Raw genomic sequence first — 17,633 nt, 5'->3', positions numbered from 1 at the left:
TTCTTTCTTGTCTCTCTGTCTCCTCCGTCACAAGCCTTGAGTGTCAACTGAACACGATATAGCCCCAAGCCGTTCTGCCCCTAAGGTCTGTCTCATCTGTGATATAATAGAATTTAAGCACTGCCTAGATCTCAAACGGTTAGAAAAACTCTAATAGCAGCAAGTTTTTGCATAAGCGGAGAAGGGCAGATTACCAGGTTGCTCGCTTCGAACAAAAAGCAAGGAAGCAATTCAGATATGACATTTAGGTGTGTTATACTTCACTGTACGACTTGTTCATATATGCCACGTGCCCATATACTGTCTTGATCATCTGCAATATGAGTCAAAGCGGGGTTACTTCTTGTTTAAATGTAGTGGTCGCCGATTGCACCCGCGTGTCGCTTTATCCTCTTATGCTAACGTTAGAATAACCACCACTCGCTGACGAATCCATAAGAATACACAAATGGCTCAGAACAAGGTTGAAGTCTTCTCGGTATACACGACGGGTGAACTCAAGGAGAATGAGTGGTATTGCGGCTGCGGCGACCGAGCCAGACATTACACCTCAAAATAGGACCAGACCAAGGGCATCAAATGTCAGTTAGCATTTGTGCCCATGAGAACGATCTTTAATCAGGAGGATAGTTCTGCGATGTCCCAATAAAGACAGTGGTTGTAAGTTTTCCTTTGGGACGAGGATGAACCCACAGCAAGGGTATCGAAATCCGAAACCAGGACCCCTCAACAAAATCGTAGTCGAACTCCATGTCTCCTTACTCCAGTATTCGGGCATGATACTCAGGGAGGACGTCGAACCTTGAAATTTAAATCGTCACTTATCTCTCCGACACCAAACCGACTTTTTGACCACGTGGAGGAGCCGGATCAGCCCCTTTTAACTGAAATTCTCGAACTCTTGAAATCTGCGAATATTGAGATGAAAACTTCGACAGAATCGCAACCACGACATTTAGTCAACATGAGGGTGGCATTATATGAAGCCAGAGTACGCACATACCGTGTCACCATCGATGAACTCCGAAGCAAGTTGGTAGAAATGGAGAGCTAAAGATTAACATGCATTATGAAGGTGGTAGCGATGATGAAATGAAAAATTACAATACAACGTTTATCTTTGCTGAGTCTGGCGAGGCCATAGAATAGTACTGTTCCGTAGAAAATGTTGCTAAGGATCGCCCATCAGTGTTCAAGGGTATCGTATCCTAATCTCAGCATTTTACATATGTTCCAGTAGGCCCTGTGAGCCAATCGAAGTACGGCGGACTAGCGGTATCAAACGCATCCATTTTTATGAGCCAAGACCCTTCCCCGTCCTGGTGCAGGGGCTTGGATTTGCTTGTTATGGCTTAGTACGGGGGCGAATCCACCCAGCACGCCATTGCTGATCTAAAAAGATCCAAATTCTATGTAACACAGCCCCATCCGTAAAAATAAAGCAACGACTATGTCCGTCCAATAGCCCTCAAGCGTGGTCCATAGTACCACAACATGACGGGTATGGGCATCCCCACCGCAACGAAGATAAATCCCAACAGACTATTCGCCCACCCATACCCCAAGGATGCATACATGCTAGGCGCAAAGATGGGAAAGACAAAACCGAGGATATTCGACAACATGCGCGCTGCCGCATTGGCCGAGGCAGCATGCTTGAACTCATCGAGTAGATAAGCCAGCATTCCCTGCGCCAGCATAAAGCTGCCACAGACAAAGATTGCCGTGCCAATGTCTACGACGATCCAGGGGAGTCGTTTTTCCGCTGACCAGCCGTAGAGAAAGAGGCCGACGGGAATGAGGATCACAGCTGGGATGAGGAACGGGACGCGGAACTCGGGAGTGGTTTCGCCGTTGTTGCGCTCTTTCAGGGATGCATAGATCCAATCCATTAATATGCCGCCTGCTTGGGAGGCGCCGATGGTGCCGACCGCGATCGCGATGTAATTCAGACTGCTAATTGTCTCAGACTCGCCGTAGCGCTCGATCCAGAGGGTAGCATATGTTGAAAGCAGGAGACAGTAGATGGCGAAGTTCAGGGCCATGATGAGCGCGATGACTTGGATGGCTGGGCGGTAGACAAGGAGCCAAAGCGGCCGGATCAGGTTGGCGCGTAGCCGGGCGCCGAGGTCCTGATAGAAGGCTTTGTCTAGCATGAATTTTCGGTTACTTGGAGGAGCACCACTGATATCGCTGCGTTGAAGGGCGGCCTTTTTCCGAAGCAGTGCTGGTGTGTAGCATTCGGGGAAGAAGCAAAAGCCGACCAGCACAATGGCTGCATCGAACATGGAGAGAGTCCAGAATAACCAGCCCCACTGGAGATGCTGGGAGATAACACCGCCAACTATGGGACCCAGAGCCGGGCCTATGTATGGGATGAAGGTAGCCAGCGCGAGAGAGCGCCCACGATGTTCAGGACGATACATATCCGCCAGAATAGGACCCGTGAGCTAACAAATGTGAGTTTCATAGTTTCACCGTGGATATCTTGACCAAGGTACTGACCACAATACCTGCACTGGCACCCGATCCTGCCAGGAAGCGACCGACCGTCATGAGTCCGACCGAGGAATTGACTGGACACAGTGCGTTCCACAGGATATAGAACATATTGCTGGCAATCCATATCGATCGCCGTCCGTACATCTCCGAGAGAGCAGCAATTAAGAAAGGAGCGAAGGCGAGACCTAAAATAAAGATCGAAAAAAGGATTTGAGTAGCCGTGCTGCCTAGATGAAGGTCGGCTCCGATTTTAGTCAAGGCGGCGGCCATCATGCTGGTGGACATGAGGGTGACGAGTTGACCCAGCGAGACTATGAGTGCGACGGAAATTTTTCGCATAAAAGACCAGTTGAATGGGTCGTGAGGGTCTTCGAGGGAGTCCCAGGTTGCCTTTCGATATCAGAATTGACATGATAAATCGAACGAATCTGACTTACTCCATGTTCCTCGAGCAAGGCGTTCAGTCGCTCTTGCTGGGCATTGATGGGCGACACTGGTATCGCTTGAGTGCCTTTCGCCTCGGAAGACATGTTGGGAAGAATATGGGAAGAATATGGGGAAGAGTGTGAACAGTCTGGGAAAGTAGAGAAAGCCCTCCAGGGCTAGAGATCAAATGGGATAACCCAATCTTATCTGATTTCGAAACAGTATCGAAAACGCCGTACCATGGATACGCTACAATGAAAAGTGGAAAGTTTAAAATACGGAACATATAAACACTTTATCCCGAGCGTAACCTTAAACTCTTATCAGATGATTTACTAATTAATTGATCGCTTTAATCCATAAAGAGAAATGGCAAGGGTTAGGTCAAGATTGACAGGGCTCTTTATGCCACGATATACCAACCATAGTCTCCACTCCATAAGTATTGTAACCCAATGATTTAGTATAAAATGGGGATCTTTTCGAATGAGTGTATAATTATTTACATGTAATAGTTATATAGATATGCGAGATGTTAGTATATACCTCAAGATACAAGGCAACCATCAGAACGAGGGCAGGGAATATATTCTAGTCAGTTTACTTCACCAATAATACCTACCTAGGTAGGCAGCCGTCTTACCATATGACTGATGCTGCTTCCGCACATTAGTCTGTCTCACTTTAGATAATTTTCTCACCTTACACAATTTCTCACCTTACACAAATTTTTGCCATTACCCCCCGAATATCACTATATTACACACAAACCAAAAGGAAAACAGCGCATTGAGACTGAAAATACTGGGGAAATTACGCAATGAGTTTAACATCATGGTGAACTGTTTCAAAAGCACTAGCTTCTTCTGCACGAAGTCTTTGATTTGGATAAGACTGTCTTTGTTATTAGCTAGAGAAAGCATCGAAAGGTTGTTTCAAAGGATCCAACCACAGAATCACCTAATAGTGGTCAAGCTGAATCACCTACTTACATCAGTGTATATCGGCAAGTGGTTGGTTAATGTTACTATTTTTTCTTATGAAGGGAGTCCGACACTAGGAAGAATCATATACATCAAATGATATGAATGAGTTCCGGATCCGACATACCGACAACGGCTAGATGAATGATACCGTCACTCTAGAATGACTTATTCCATTCAACGGAGCCTCAGAAAACCTGATTTAACGGGGCTGACCGAAGCTTTTGTCCATAGAGAAACATCATCCACAACATACGTACGATTTCATCGAGTACTGCAAAGTGAATTTTTATTATTCCGTGCTACTTTATTCCGCATATTACTCACCTCGTGCAATCTCTCGATGGCTAGGCATTTTAGACTCTCGAACATTGCATTAAAAGTACTAATAATGAAAAAGTTATAGCGGGGGGGGAGTGCCTTCTATATCGGGATTTTTTCCGGATGATTAGTGATGTTCGCCGGCGCTCATTAACGCAACGAATAATTAAATCCTCATTTAAATCAAGGGGTTTTACCCTTTAGATGCGAACTTAGGGATTCAGCCTTTGTTAGTACAAAAAGATAAGGAGGACTTCTATCTTACGGGTTTTAATACCCCCTCTACCTCCCTCAAACCCTTGAGTTCGGCGACTAATTCACCCCCTAATTCAATGGCGCGGATTATAAAATACATGTCACCAGTACCAAAGAGGCTGAAGGCCTTAAAAAACTGCCAAAAGTATGCAAAAGCATATCAAACGCAGTATAGATGCAAATGTGTTGTTAAGTCAAAGATTCGAACAAGCGGACTCTGACTTGAGAATGCTATGTTCCACGCAGCTAGGGCAAACGCATCTGAAACAAACGAGCGGTACGCTTATTGAACTGCACCCCGTTGGGCCTAGCTACTGCCTAAAATGTGATAAACTCCGCGGAGTAATGAGGATTCTCGCCGGCAGGTCCGGCGATTTGCTCGACATAAGAAGACCCTAATTACCGAGCGAGCTGCCCAAATGGAGAGAGAGATAAATAAAAGAAGCATTCCAAGCAGAGCAAAGGGCTTCTGGAAGGGGCCCGAGGCTATTGAGCCCTATTCAAATGATGTTGTTTGGTTAAATGACTGGCTAAAGATTCAAATAAATGTGAAGATTGTTTAAGGTGAGAAAATTGTCTGAGGTAAGACCAACTAATGCGCGGAAGCAGCGTTAGTTAGTCATATAGTAAGACGGCTACTCGTAACGTGACAAAACGTGCATGTTGCCATTTACCACTTTTTGTTGTTTATCAAATGGATAGCGTACTAATGGACTAGGTACATATGTATGTACCTGGTATGCATAGATGCCCATAAATACCCTGCAGTGAGTAGAGTAACTCAATTTCTATTCTCTCCCCACACGACCAATCTGATTACCAATGCCCTACAGGATGAGTCCCTTACCAGACTTAACTCAACTTCCCATCGGCGTTCCCATTGTCTCCGATACTAAACGCACAAGAAATCGATTGGCCCAAAGAAGACGTCGAGGCATGTACTGCCCTTGAAACGATGGGCATATCACTGACCAGGCTTCCTCGGTCAAGAGAAGCAGAAGATGCAAAACAATACAGCACAGAAAAACACAACTACAACAAACGAGATCATACCTTCCGAGGTTCTAGAGTCAGGGGTGCTCACTTGGAGTTCACCTAGGTAAACAATCGATAAAGATATGTACTTCCTATGCCAGAATTGACTCTTCCAGGGATACTTTGATCACCTCACCGTGGATGGAAATGGCAGCCCCTCCAGGAAATCACTCAGAGTGCTTCGCGTTCAACGAAGAACTGCTTCCCCCAGTCCGGGCTTATTAGATCTACTTCCCCCACTGGAAAATCATACACCACCCCCCAGTCACAATTCCGAGCTTCAGGAGGATATTTCATCACACTCAGCCCATATCGCGCATTCAAGGCGATATTCCACCACATCCACAATCCCAATGCCCTCAGCTACATCCCACTCTTCCGCAACCATCTCACCCGGCACCGTGGAGAACTCCCTCGCCCAAATCCTTGGGCTGATTGATGAAATGGGCTTTGAGAGCTTTGACCATCTTGCTACAACATACTATACAGCCTCTTTCTCTGAAGGCTCTCTCCCACGCTACGCCCAATCTGCCAGTCGGAGTCGTCGGCTCCGCGGACTGCTAACAGATCTATATACCAGTTCCAAGGACTGGGTGGGCAGAGAGGCGCATGGATATTACGAGGGCCAGTTCCAGCTGCTAGAGACCGTCTGTGTGGAAGAACTCGGCGGGATTTGCGTCAAGCCACAGCACTGTCTTGAGCCACCGGATCAGTGCGATGAACAACCACAGCAACGTCCGAAGCGGATCCGTCGCACTCAAGCATTTATTACGAATATGATTAAGCAGCTGTTTACAGATGATGGGGCGGAACAGCTGTTGAAGCAAGATAGACAGCTTTTGAAAGAACAGGTACATAATTCCTGCTCCTTCGTTGTTTCCTGGATCGTCTGGGGTGTATTAACGGAGCCACTGTATAGATCCCATCGCTCTGGTCTTTGCTCTCTCAAGTGGCCCAAAAGACGAATACTGGCGCAGAAGATTCCTCTCTAGCGATCTGTGTATTTGTGTATCTTTTGCAGGTGCCTCTATAAGCCATCAAGTCAATCAGTATACGCTTTGGAGGTCAGTAACAAATATTTTCCGTCTTACAAGAATGATACCATCCAGAGCCTCATTTCCATACTTTTGGCCATTTCTGCCGATGTAACGTTACCTCAGTTACCTCAAGGAAGCAAGCTCGTCAAAAGGACTAGAATGATCGTTGCTCCTGGATGATCCTCACCTCAGATCGATGGGCATCTACGAGGTTTGTGAGGAAGAGCTGTGTTTCGTGCCAATCAATTCTTTTGAGGAAATATTTGCCAGATCCGACATATATAAAGGTAGACCTAGAGGCAAAGTTTAGGCTAGCGAGGTAGAGTGATAGGTGAAAGTCGACGCCCCGAAGGAAATGACTAGAGCAAGTGCTGACGTGCGGGGTATTTCATCTCTTCGCGATTGAGCGAAATTCTGCCATCTATAATTTGTGAATCAAGGATGACCGCATCTATCACTGCAAGCATCTGGATCCTTGATGCACGGAAGTGCATGTGTGCCGCTTGCGCAGCTTCTCTCCGCTTTTGTGCCCTGTAACACATTATGCATTGTCACTCTCGAGCGAGGATCGCGATTTGGAAGTAAGCAGGTCAGAAACCTTGCAGAGAGCAAAGGTCGAGGTCGATGAGTAAGGAGGATCGTCAAGGTCCACGGAATGATGGGTAGATAGGGATTGTATTAGGACGTACAGCTGAATTTTCGAAATCTTTTCTTTTCCACTGACGAATGTTGATTTTTCAGTCAATTAAGAAAAAAATTGAACAACATAACTGTTCAATTTGCTCTTCACTACAAACCTGGCTGTGGTGCCTCTTTGTCATCATGGCCTTTCTTTCTAAGCCGATTCCAAAACAATGGCTTCCTTTGTTCGATCGGAAGTCAAAGTACGCCAGCATATATTCCCCGAGTGGGAACTCATCTTCGCGAAATTCGTTCGACGGCGATGAAACTGCTGAAGGCCTCCTTGAAAAAGATAGAACTGCCCGTGGGAGAGATATCCGGTACCGCGAGCCGTGGTGGAAAAAAATCACTGTGCTGGTGGTTGGACATTTGATCCTCTTTACTCTGTATGCCATGGTTCTCTTCGTGATAGTAACCAAGAAAGGCAAGATTATAAGAGCAGAAGGGCTACCCATTTGTACGTTAACGCCCCTCCCCCAAGCCCTTGTTTCAACATGCACTACACATAGTCACGATCTGTATGGCTGACATATTCCAAAGCGCCCGCTATTCCCGCAATCCGGTACGAGGCACAAAAGTTTACGCTGGAGGACCGAATCCAGGAGAAGGGATCGTTCTCTGGAAAGCCCAGTGCAGAGCTTGATAAGGCATGGCATGATCTTCTGAATGGTAGATTTGTGCCCCTTTACCTACAAAAGATTTCATCAGCACGCTAATTGAAACAGCGGAGAACATTATTATCGAACCCGAGATCATGGCACACTATGGCCGTGAAGACATCGGCGTGGCGGTCCCCGAAGGAGGTGGCTACCTGGGTACTCTGAACGTCTACCACGAGCTGCACTGCCTGAAGCGGTTGCACCAGTACATGTACCCGGACTACTACTTTGGTGATCTGACCCCGGAGCAGCATGAGATGAATCGATTACACAATGGTAAGAGAGCCTCATTTTTCTCGTCGCTATTTTAATTCGTTACCCTAACTCTGGAACAGAACACTGCATCGACTTCCTTCGCCAATCTTCCATGTGCCACGGAGACATTGGTCTTATCACCTTCGAATGGCACGATAATAGTCGTATCCCCGTAGCCAACGCTACGACGCATCAGTGCGTCAACTGGAAGATGTTGGATGATTGGACTCGCACTCGCACGGTGGATATGATGAAGCCGAACTGGCTGGTGCATCCGATTTTCGGTGAGCTTTCTCTCTTTCGATCATTCCAATGGTAAACACACCAGGTCTAATCTTTGATATAGGAGTTGCGTATCCAAACGGTGAAGGGGACAAGATTGGGGCGGCTGATCCTCATGGAAATCTAGCAGGTCATCATCCCGGGAAGTGATGGCCTTGGAGCTTTTACACGCCCACACTGGTTATAGTATTTGAACGGAATCACAAACTCTTTGTATTGTAAATGATCTTTGTGTGACTCAAAGAACAAAGATGGAAACAAAATTCTCTCAAATTCATGTAGGGCATGGCATTTATGTACGCTGGTTTTGGTACTATCACCGGAACTGTCCCTTTCAAGAATGCAATTCAAAGCTTTGAACTTAACGTTGCTCGTGTACTCTACAGCTCTTTCCACATTAACCTCTCTAAGACGACCTAAAATGTTTTCTTATCTTCAAGTGAATCGTCTTCATTCATCTGACTATATCAACTGCTAAGGTTTTATATGCACAACAGTTTCACTAAGAGTCTCTCCCTAGGCAATCCAAACCCAAGTTAGACCCCCATGATCATTGATCCAAAGGATACACTTTGGGTCCATTTGGCTCTGAAATCCTCTTCCCTCCCGGATATGCGGGACCTGTGTGGTTTACGTTAACCAACAATTCCACTGGCAGAAAGGCAAATTCACCATATTTCGGATGCACCAGCATATTAGGAGCAAAGATGTCAACCCGTCGGCTCTCCAACCATCCCTCAAGGGAGTCCCAGTTCACACATTCGTGTTTCTGCATCCAGGTGGGATTCGGAAGCCGAGTGGCATTGTTCCAGTGGTATGGGAAGATGGCGGTGTCGGCGCGACACATGATTGATGAGCGGAGAATGTCGATACAGTGCTCTGGTCTTGGTCTTAATCATATCACACGGAGGAGATGAATGTGAGAGAAAATGAAAATGACACTGACCTGTATGACCGATTAACATGGCTCTCTCGGCGGGAGATTTGTCTGCATAATAGTAGTCCGCGTGGACGGTTTCGCGAACGAGTTTCTGCGAAGAATTAGCTGGTTAGATGGGATAAAAAAGAAAAAAGAAAACACACCAAGCAATGAAGCTCGTGGAAGACGGCCATCATTCCTTGGTATCCGCTTCCGTCATGGAGGGGGATAGAGGTTTGGTTCATTGCCCGGAGCTCGTCCTCCATAATGCGAATATTGTGATCTAGAAGGGAAGGGTTAGTTTGATAATCTTGAAACGTCTTTAATATAGGATGACTAACGACGCAAAAGTCGATACCAAGCATCGTCGACTTCTGGACTTGGCGTGCCCACATAAGGGCTAGCATTGACATCGCTGGGCTGATCGTGAATGATTGTAACTTTGGTCTCGATATGATCATGCACAGGCGCTAGAATCAGTTGATATTAGCTACTTCTAGTTGTTTGACAACATTCACAATGGCTTCGACACTCACTGAACAATTCAGGTCGATATCGCCTAAAGTGTTCCTTCACCAAAAGATCCTTCCAAGACGAAACCATGAGGCTGATATAGAAGAGGACCATAAAGCCATGCACCGCCAGTGCTGTCCTGTGTCTTCGTGCCCAGGATTCGGGTCGATACGGTCTTTGTTGTTCAAGTTCTTCATAGTCGCCAGATTCTCGATCATTGTAATTATTGGTGTCGAGGAATGGTCGCGTAGGCGACATACTATTTCGCTCTTCTTTCTCAAGGTCCCCTGCACCCATAGTGTCTTGGTATACAGCGATATAATTGAGATTGAAAATGACCTAGTGGCTATAGAGACAGGGAGGGAGTTACGAGGGGAATGGGCGTGAGAAGCTCCGAGGCAAGTATGCAGTGAGAAATGATGTCTTAACGCTGTGGATTTTGACGAAAGCAGGATTCTCCTCGCAGATGAGGGGAAGCAGGGGTCGTGAGAAAAATGATCAGAGGATGAGGTGAGTTCTTTATGCAGTGAAGCTGTACTACTGCATGGTCATCTCTCTCCATCGGTGATCTTGTGCCAAATGAGGCAAGCTTATGGTGTATACCCACGACAGATTCGATGACTGTGCAGAGCCCCTATGGTGCAATTCGATAATGATTAGGGCAAGATTACTTTGAGCATCGAGATGAGTCTCTGGCATACTTTTTCCAGCATTGAAAAGTGTCTGCCTATAAATCCACACTCGCTCATGATCAGGACAAAGGTTCGTCAGACAATCATTAAAACAGGACATCTGTCTAAAAACCACCACTCAGTTTATCTATCTCCTTCTTCGAGGTATACCATCAGCTCAGTCTTCAGAATGCAGCTTCTTGCACTCACCCAAGCTATTGCCCTTGTCACCACCGTTGTCAATGCTACGCCTATTTCCTTGAACGCTCGGGGCGAAGCTGACGCTGCCACCGCTTACGTCGCTGACAAACGCTGGGATGCCGACGCTGCGACTGCTTATGTTGCTGATAAGAGATGGGACGCTGATGCTGCCACCGCTTACGTCGCTGACAAGCGTTCTGATGCGGATGCTGCTACCGCATACGCTGCGGATAAGAAGCGTTCTGATGCCGACGCTGCGACTGCTTATGTTGCGGATAAGCGCTGGGATGCCGAGCCTGTTTACATACGCTCTGATGCCAATGCTGCCACTGCCTACACTGCGGACAAATAAGTGCCTTCCTTAGTAGGTCTTCCCCCGCAAATCATCTCCTGCAAGATAGAAACTAATACAGAAATGGGTCCAGTGCAACTCTCAGTATTGGGGAGTAGAATATATGCAGGAGCATAGGGATAGCTGGTTCATCGGGGTGGAGACTTCTAGGGAAGGAATATCTAGGTAGCTGGATATATGAATCAGATTGGCGAGTGTGGCAGGCGAAAGAACCTAATTACTGTCTGGCAACTTTGTTTGATCTTCCATGTTCTTGCTTTCACTAGACAAGGTTGCAGATCCGATGCAGGGGTTTGGTCTAGTTCATGACCTTAGGAGATACAAATGACAGTAAATATGGAGAATGCTCGTTTCTTGCATAGTACTAACTCCACTATCAACTTTGTTAGATGTTCGTGTAGCTATATCATAGCAAGGAGATTTACTACCGGAAATCTGTATTGGTCTTGGCTGCTTGACAACAAAGCCTTGGGTGGCTTCTCGTAGACTGGAGTGACAAATAATAATTTCGGCGTCATGAGATTCCGACACAGAAGAAGACCCTGAGCCCCTAACCCTAATTTCTAGCACCGTCCAGCAGGGCATCCCAAGGCCGTCCCCCAACCATCCCCTCCCCAACCCACCACAATTGTCAGCACCCCATTAACAATGCCCCCAATCCCTTCCCCAGCCATGAGCCCCGCAGCCACGGCGGATGAATAGCTTGCGAACGCCCTCTTTTCCCTTGACTTCCATATCTTCGCCCCCAATGCCCCGATCAACATAGCAATCCCATATGGTGGCGAAGGCATCGTAAACGCCAGCCCCATGATCATCATATTTGGCAAATACGCCTTGACTGGGGAGATTCCTAGGAGATTTCGCCCCAAGACAATCATCACGCCGACGGCCGCAAACAGCACGGCAAACTCCCCGCTCGTTGCTGGAATAGCCGACTGCCCCGAGGCGCTGTTGGTGCTTGCGACGGCCACCGCGCGCCATGTAGCGATGGATGGGCCGCTGAATTCACAGCGATGCTGATCAGTGGTTTTGTCGATGTTACTGCGAATTTCGCTCTCGATAATGCATGGGTAGGCGGTTGTAAAGAGCTTAAAGATCACTGGGGCGACAATACTGGCAATAAATGTCCCGATAAGTTGAGCAATATATTGAAATCGCGCGGGGGTTTGTAGGAGGTAGCCGACGCGGAAGTCACCCATTAGGTCTGTGAAAGTAATATTAGCTCATGATTGTAGGTATGAAAAAGTAGTGTAAGTATACCACAAGCCTGGTTGGCACCGATATTTGCTAAAGCACCACCTAATAGATTTAGTCGTTGGCGGAGAGCTAGATTCCCGCTGTCAGCGCTGTGAGTTGCACCGAGGACAATCTGCGAGATGGTCGCGACTGCGGTCAGTGGAGTTGTATCTGAGTTTGAAGGTCGAAGGTTAGTTGGCAACATATCTGGATAGAATAGAGGAAACCATGAGGATTCACCAGTAGCGCCAGTTGCCTGTATGGCAACAATTGACAGAACAAAAGACAACCCTAGCGCGAGAACAATCTTCAGCAACGAAATGCCAAAGGCGAGTTTCATGCTCAAGATCGTAGCAGCAATGGCAACCAGAAGCCCAGGTGCCCACATCCAGCTAGCAATATCACTATTGTTTTGTGTAATGTCCTCATGCTCTTCATCCGGCACAGAAGGATAGGACCATTGACCCCAGGCAGACTTCAGCAGTCGCAGAAAGGGGACATCACTTCTCTGAATTATCGTATACCATTGACATAGCAATTCTAGAGCCATCGTATGATAAGAAACCGAAGCATCAAACACGGGGAAATAGAGGTCATACCGGTCAGTGCTACTGCCAGCATACATGTCACCCCCGGCCAGAGCAGCCAGTATCGTGGACTAGGGTGTTTAGCATTTGCATATTCAGCCGACATAGAGGTATAAGACATCAGGCCAGACCAGGACGAGTCCGACGAGATGGGCGAGCCAAATGCCATATTTTGCGACACAAGATACGGCCCAGTAACGGCCCTATGAACAGATCAGGCAACGATACAAGATAAGTAGAATGTCCAACCCACCATGCCAGAACTGAGCCAGCGAAGAACGAGCTGGCAACATTAGTCCCAACCAACATACCCGATCCGATCATCGCAGGAGTCCATTCCAAGAACCAGCCCCAGCTTTCTGCCGCAATGGCAAAGTCCCCCAAAAGTCCCGTTGCATGTATCCATGTAAAAATGTGCCACTCCTGAACACAGATCTGTTAGTCACAAAAAGATTGATTGCAATCCCGGGCGCTTACCCAAATTAACCCTACAGCTAATGGTGAGCTGATTCTCAACCCCGCCGCCCCAGAAAACGCCCACAGAGTCACCTTCATCTGTTGCACGGCGGAAGCTGCATGTACAGCTGCTGAATGCATGTTCCGAATCGTCAATGCCGTCACGGTCGAAGATGGGAAGATGAGATTGAGATCCCGCGCCGACTTCTTCTCGATGAAGAATTTCCTCACTAGGTCAAGACATTAGATGATGATCAAACGAATAAAAGAGGTAACATACAAGGCGCAACCGATAACAAACCAAAATAGCCCCCGGCGGCGGTCAACAGCACAATGCGCACGAAATCCTTCGACGGGGTACTCAGTAGCCCTAATTGATATGTTGCCGGGATGGCTGAGATAAATGCGTTCGACATTCCCGCTGAGGCGGTCGCCACGGTTTGGACGATATTGTTCTCGTGTGGGCCGAATGAATGATTGTGGACTTGCGACCATTTTTTGAGAATGGTGAAGCCAACGACGGACTACCATGTCAATTAGCTCATATATACACTGCACGAGTGGAAAGAGGAGCCTCTACCCCGAGGAGATTGGCTGTTGAAGTCCATCCGGTTTTCAGTCCCAGATAGATATTGGATCCGTTGACTAGGACTCCGCAGATGGCCCCGATGAGGATTGCACGAAATGTCACGAGCGATCTGGGTTTTGTAATGTGATCTAACATCTCGGGAAATGGGGCAAATTTGTCGGTCCATTGTGCAGCTTGTTCTACTTCTGGCGTTATCGGGCTGGGGCCTGCGAGTGTTTGTTCTTCATCGTAGTGGCTCATTGTCACAAGCTAGAAGCCTTAAGGATTACCAAATCATGTGGAAAATAGAAGGAAGAGCGTATCTGGATACATTTGTTCCAATTGAAAGGGAAGAGTAATGAGTCTTATAGCAGTGGGGATGGGCCAATGATAATGAACGCTGTGGTGACTATGCAGTAGTGCGATGCACGCCAAGATCATGGACAAGTAGGGTTGGGTTAGGGGCCACGAAGCACCTGGGCGGTTTGAGACTCCTGAGAACCTGCGCGAGCCCATCGGTTTTCCTCCCCACTTTCTCCCATATGAGTTTAATTCTCCTCTCAGCATATCGCAAATCACGATTTGTACAGCAGTAAATTCTCGACAATATTCAGACTCACGCAAGGCATGAGCATTGCGACAGAGCTTAGCACAGAAGACTACGATGGTCTTGACCCACTCCCAAATCATATTGCCTGAACGTGCAAGTCAGATCTTATGAAGGCAAAAGCTACCCCGATGGTCGGTCATCTGGGATTGGTCTGGATCATTTCAGCCAGGAATCTGAGCGCTCTGATCAACTATCAGACAGAAACGGGAGACCCATCGAGAGTACTGCCGCTTCAGACATGCAGTCAGAATCTGTAGATGAGCCGCCGAGCAACCAGCCTCACCAATCTACCCGCCTCCATGAGCATGGAGGCACCTAGGTGATTCTGCATTCTCAAACCCCACTTTCAGGGAATTTGGTCATATTTAACCTGGGAACATGTGCTCTAAACCATTTGCTATGACATGGCAGTGGCTGCTCCAGATGCGATGGATTTCCGCCTTGGGAATCGGACTAACAGCCAGGGGTTTCCAATGTTACCTATGGCTACGTTGTGATTATTGTTTATTCTCTGTTGTTTGCCAAGAACGGGCCTCTCCATGAGGAGGGAGATGTCTTTATTGACTTTTCTTCCTTCTCTAGGGCTAATACTGTTCTGTCATACCAAAGCGCGTTTCAACTAGAGATCTAAAATCTCTAATAACAGGAACCGTATACTATAGCAGAATATTCGTGGTTAAAGAAGTCGAAAGTGCACTTTGGATACTCGGTTGGTACAATTTGGTAGTGCCCTGGCTAACTTGGAGGGCATCCATGTAGTCCATATTCGACTACTAGGCCTCACCTAGCCCTTCTTTGCTTCTTTCTATTGATTGAGAGTACAACAAATCATCACAAATCCGGCAGATAATACCATGGGCGGATAGATCGAAATTGTGGTTCCAGTGCCAGATCCTTGAGCTTGGGGAACCACTGGAACGAGACCATTTTAGTTACACTAACTCGAGATATTGGACCTTGGGAATAAACGTACTGGTGTTCCGAATCCCGTGGCAGCATCCCATCCCTCTGTGGCCGGAAACCCCGAGGTGTTACACCCTAGATTCGACCCATTCGTGACATCCCGAAAGGCCTCATATCCCGAAGAATATAGCCACGGATTGAGGAATCCTAGAGTTGGTCGATCCCCAGCGACTAATGCGTCGTTCACGAGACCGACAATCGACGCGACGGTCGGCGTTGACGCGCTGGTCCCGTCCTGAAGATGAGCAGTGCCATTCCACATGACAGAGAAATGGTACCCCATGGCTGCAATATCCGGGTATGCCCGCCCGTGGCGATTGAAAAAGCCAGTATAATTAGCGAGCTCGCCTACCTTCGTCTGGTGATCCAGTTGTCGCAGATACGCTTCGACGGCGGCTTCCTGATACTTTGGCTGAGGAAACACGTCACTAAACCCACCGCCACTTGAGTAACTACTCCGAGCATCGAATGCGACCATTTCCGGTTCGAGGAACCGCGTCGCTCCCACGGTTGTGACATAAGGGCAACTGGCAGGGAAGCTGGGCATAAAGCGTCGCTTCTTCTCGTCGATGTCAAGACACTGCTTGTTGCGTCCGACCCCATAGTCACCACTAGCGACTAGGATCGAGACCCCTCGCGCGCCCAATTGCGCGAATTCCGCACATACCCGTCGAGCATACTCAACCGGGACGGTCTTCTCGTCCTCCGCATATGAGATGGAGATGACGGACGGTGGGTGCTCCACAGTCTGCATGTAGCGCAGCCACGCAAGATAGGGCTCATTGGTATTCTCAGTGTGAACTTTGAGCGGGTGGAAAGGAGGGTCACCGCCGACGTTGTAGGTGATAAGGGATGTGGGCCAGCTGATTCCCAACACAGTCTGGGCATCCAACGCACCTTCGTATCCTTTCTTATCTTTCATCTGGGTCGGGGTATTGAGAGTTTGTTGATCATCGCCGCCGTTGACTATCTCCACTGCGAAGGAGTCTTCGGCGTGGGCTGCGGCCGCGTCTGGGCGATATCGATCAAGATAGAGCGCGATGTCTGACCGGTTCGCGACTTCGCCGAGAAAGTTCACGATGCCAATTGTGTTGCGATCTGAGGATTGAGGCTCGTATGCCAAGGTCCCGTAGAGGACCCGAAGGCACAATGGAGAAATGGCCAGACGATTACAGGCCTCTTTCACTGTGGGATGCGCTGATAATTGGTCCTGGTTTGGGATCTCTAGTCTGCTCCTATCTAATAGATCTTCATCGATGAGGTCTTGATACGTCGGTAGACGACCTTCTTTCTCCCAGACTGGAGGAGGTGCGCCCAATCGAAATTGGACGGTCGGGTGGATGAAAACATTGGTCGGAGTGATCACATCAATTACATCCATCAAGTGAGTGGGTAGAGACCATTCCTGTGAGCGAATTGCTCGAATTCTAGACACTGAGTGTTCAAATACCCAGTACTTGGTCTGAAGTAGCTGCTCAAGATGTGATATGGGTAAGGTAATATCCAACCAGTCACCCGCGGGTGATATCGTGATATTGGCCCCTCCCGAGGGTTCTAGCTCGTCCAACCAGGCTTGGACCTCAAGGAATGACCCTGTTGCAGGTCGTACGATCTGCTGGACTTCTTGAGCTGAGAGATGAATCCCATAGTGCGGATGCGAAGGGTCAGAGACTGAAAAGATTTGTGAGTCTGGGTGCTTTTTCCATAAGATACGGGATGTCGACCTTGTAGGAGTCTTTCCTCGAGCTCAGGAAATTTATGCTGCACAAGCCCAATTGAAACATCAACAATCTCGTCCGGGTGAGCTCGGCCTTTTTGATTCCATTCGGATGGGATCTTGGTAGAACTTTTGAGCTGATATTGTTTGGCGATTGCACCTCCTAGAAGCGCCCATAGTAAAAGCAGAGTCCGCCCCATTGCTAGAATTATGGAGGAACTGGCATTCCAAGGTTGTTTCAATTATGATTATTGATTGAAATGGACCAATTATGCCAAGCAATGAAGCCTGTAAGGTCACTGTCATGCACTGTCATATCTGTGCCTCAATGCATAAAACGTCAATCTCACACCTTTTACTCTCGATTGCTAAAGATAATAAAATGAATGTAGTGGGATTTTTCT

At 47.7% G+C, this 17,633-nt stretch overlaps 7 protein-coding genes across 7 annotated transcripts; 3 read left to right on the top strand and 4 right to left on the bottom strand.

The window, feature by feature from the left end:
- Nucleotides 1-1,448: 1,448 nt before the first annotated feature.
- N7529_005567 (MFS general substrate transporter) lies at nt 1,449-3,032 on the bottom strand (the record flags this gene model as incomplete). The annotated part of the gene is made up of 3 exons (XM_057241094.1): nt 1,449-2,450; nt 2,506-2,892; nt 2,940-3,032. 3 exons carry the CDS (start codon nt 3,030-3,032, stop codon nt 1,449-1,451), a joined length of 1,482 nt encoding a protein of 493 aa, XP_057096453.1.
- A 2,843-nt stretch (nt 3,033-5,875) lies between these two features.
- N7529_005566 (uncharacterized protein) lies at nt 5,876-6,514 on the top strand (the record flags this gene model as incomplete). Its single annotated transcript, XM_057241093.1, has 1 exon — nt 5,876-6,514. One exon carries the CDS (start codon nt 5,876-5,878, stop codon nt 6,512-6,514), a length of 639 nt encoding a protein of 212 aa, XP_057096452.1.
- An 867-nt stretch (nt 6,515-7,381) lies between these two features.
- On the top strand, nt 7,382-8,473 carry N7529_005565 (oxidase ustYa family protein; the record flags this gene model as incomplete). The annotated part of the gene is made up of 4 exons (XM_057241092.1): nt 7,382-7,697; nt 7,781-7,909; nt 7,966-8,175; nt 8,235-8,473. The coding sequence occupies 4 exons, from the start codon at nt 7,382-7,384 to the stop codon at nt 8,471-8,473; spliced, it is 894 nt and encodes a 297-aa protein (XP_057096451.1).
- Nucleotides 8,474-8,986: 513 nt separating this feature from the next.
- Nucleotides 8,987-10,165, bottom strand: N7529_005564 (oxidase ustYa family protein; the record flags this gene model as incomplete). Its single annotated transcript, XM_057241091.1, has 5 exons — nt 8,987-9,315; nt 9,383-9,467; nt 9,520-9,638; nt 9,697-9,825; nt 9,892-10,165. 5 exons carry the CDS (start codon nt 10,163-10,165, stop codon nt 8,987-8,989), a joined length of 936 nt encoding a protein of 311 aa, XP_057096450.1.
- A 564-nt stretch (nt 10,166-10,729) lies between these two features.
- Nucleotides 10,730-11,092, top strand: N7529_005563 (uncharacterized protein; the record flags this gene model as incomplete). The annotated part of the gene is made up of 1 exon (XM_057241090.1): nt 10,730-11,092. The coding sequence occupies one exon, from the start codon at nt 10,730-10,732 to the stop codon at nt 11,090-11,092; it is 363 nt and encodes a 120-aa protein (XP_057096449.1).
- A 563-nt stretch (nt 11,093-11,655) lies between these two features.
- Nucleotides 11,656-14,200, bottom strand: N7529_005562 (OPT family oligopeptide transporter; the record flags this gene model as incomplete). Its single annotated transcript, XM_057241089.1, has 7 exons — nt 11,656-12,296; nt 12,353-12,868; nt 12,928-13,118; nt 13,169-13,338; nt 13,393-13,601; nt 13,652-13,895; nt 13,952-14,200. 7 exons carry the CDS (start codon nt 14,198-14,200, stop codon nt 11,656-11,658), a joined length of 2,220 nt encoding a protein of 739 aa, XP_057096448.1.
- A 1,180-nt stretch (nt 14,201-15,380) lies between these two features.
- On the bottom strand, nt 15,381-17,429 carry N7529_005561 (S53 family peptidase; the record flags this gene model as incomplete). Its single annotated transcript, XM_057241088.1, has 3 exons — nt 15,381-15,461; nt 15,523-17,183; nt 17,237-17,429. The coding sequence occupies 3 exons, from the start codon at nt 17,427-17,429 to the stop codon at nt 15,381-15,383; spliced, it is 1,935 nt and encodes a 644-aa protein (XP_057096447.1).
- Nucleotides 17,430-17,633: the final 204 nt, after the last annotated feature.

Source organism: Penicillium soppii, assembly GCF_028829465.1.
Source record: "Penicillium soppii strain IBT 18220 chromosome Unknown utg000005l, whole genome shotgun sequence".
In the NCBI taxonomy this organism is placed as follows: domain Eukaryota; kingdom Fungi; phylum Ascomycota; class Eurotiomycetes; order Eurotiales; family Aspergillaceae; genus Penicillium; species Penicillium soppii.
Note: the sequence above shows the minus strand (reverse complement) of the source record. Positions and strands in the feature narration are given on the sequence as shown.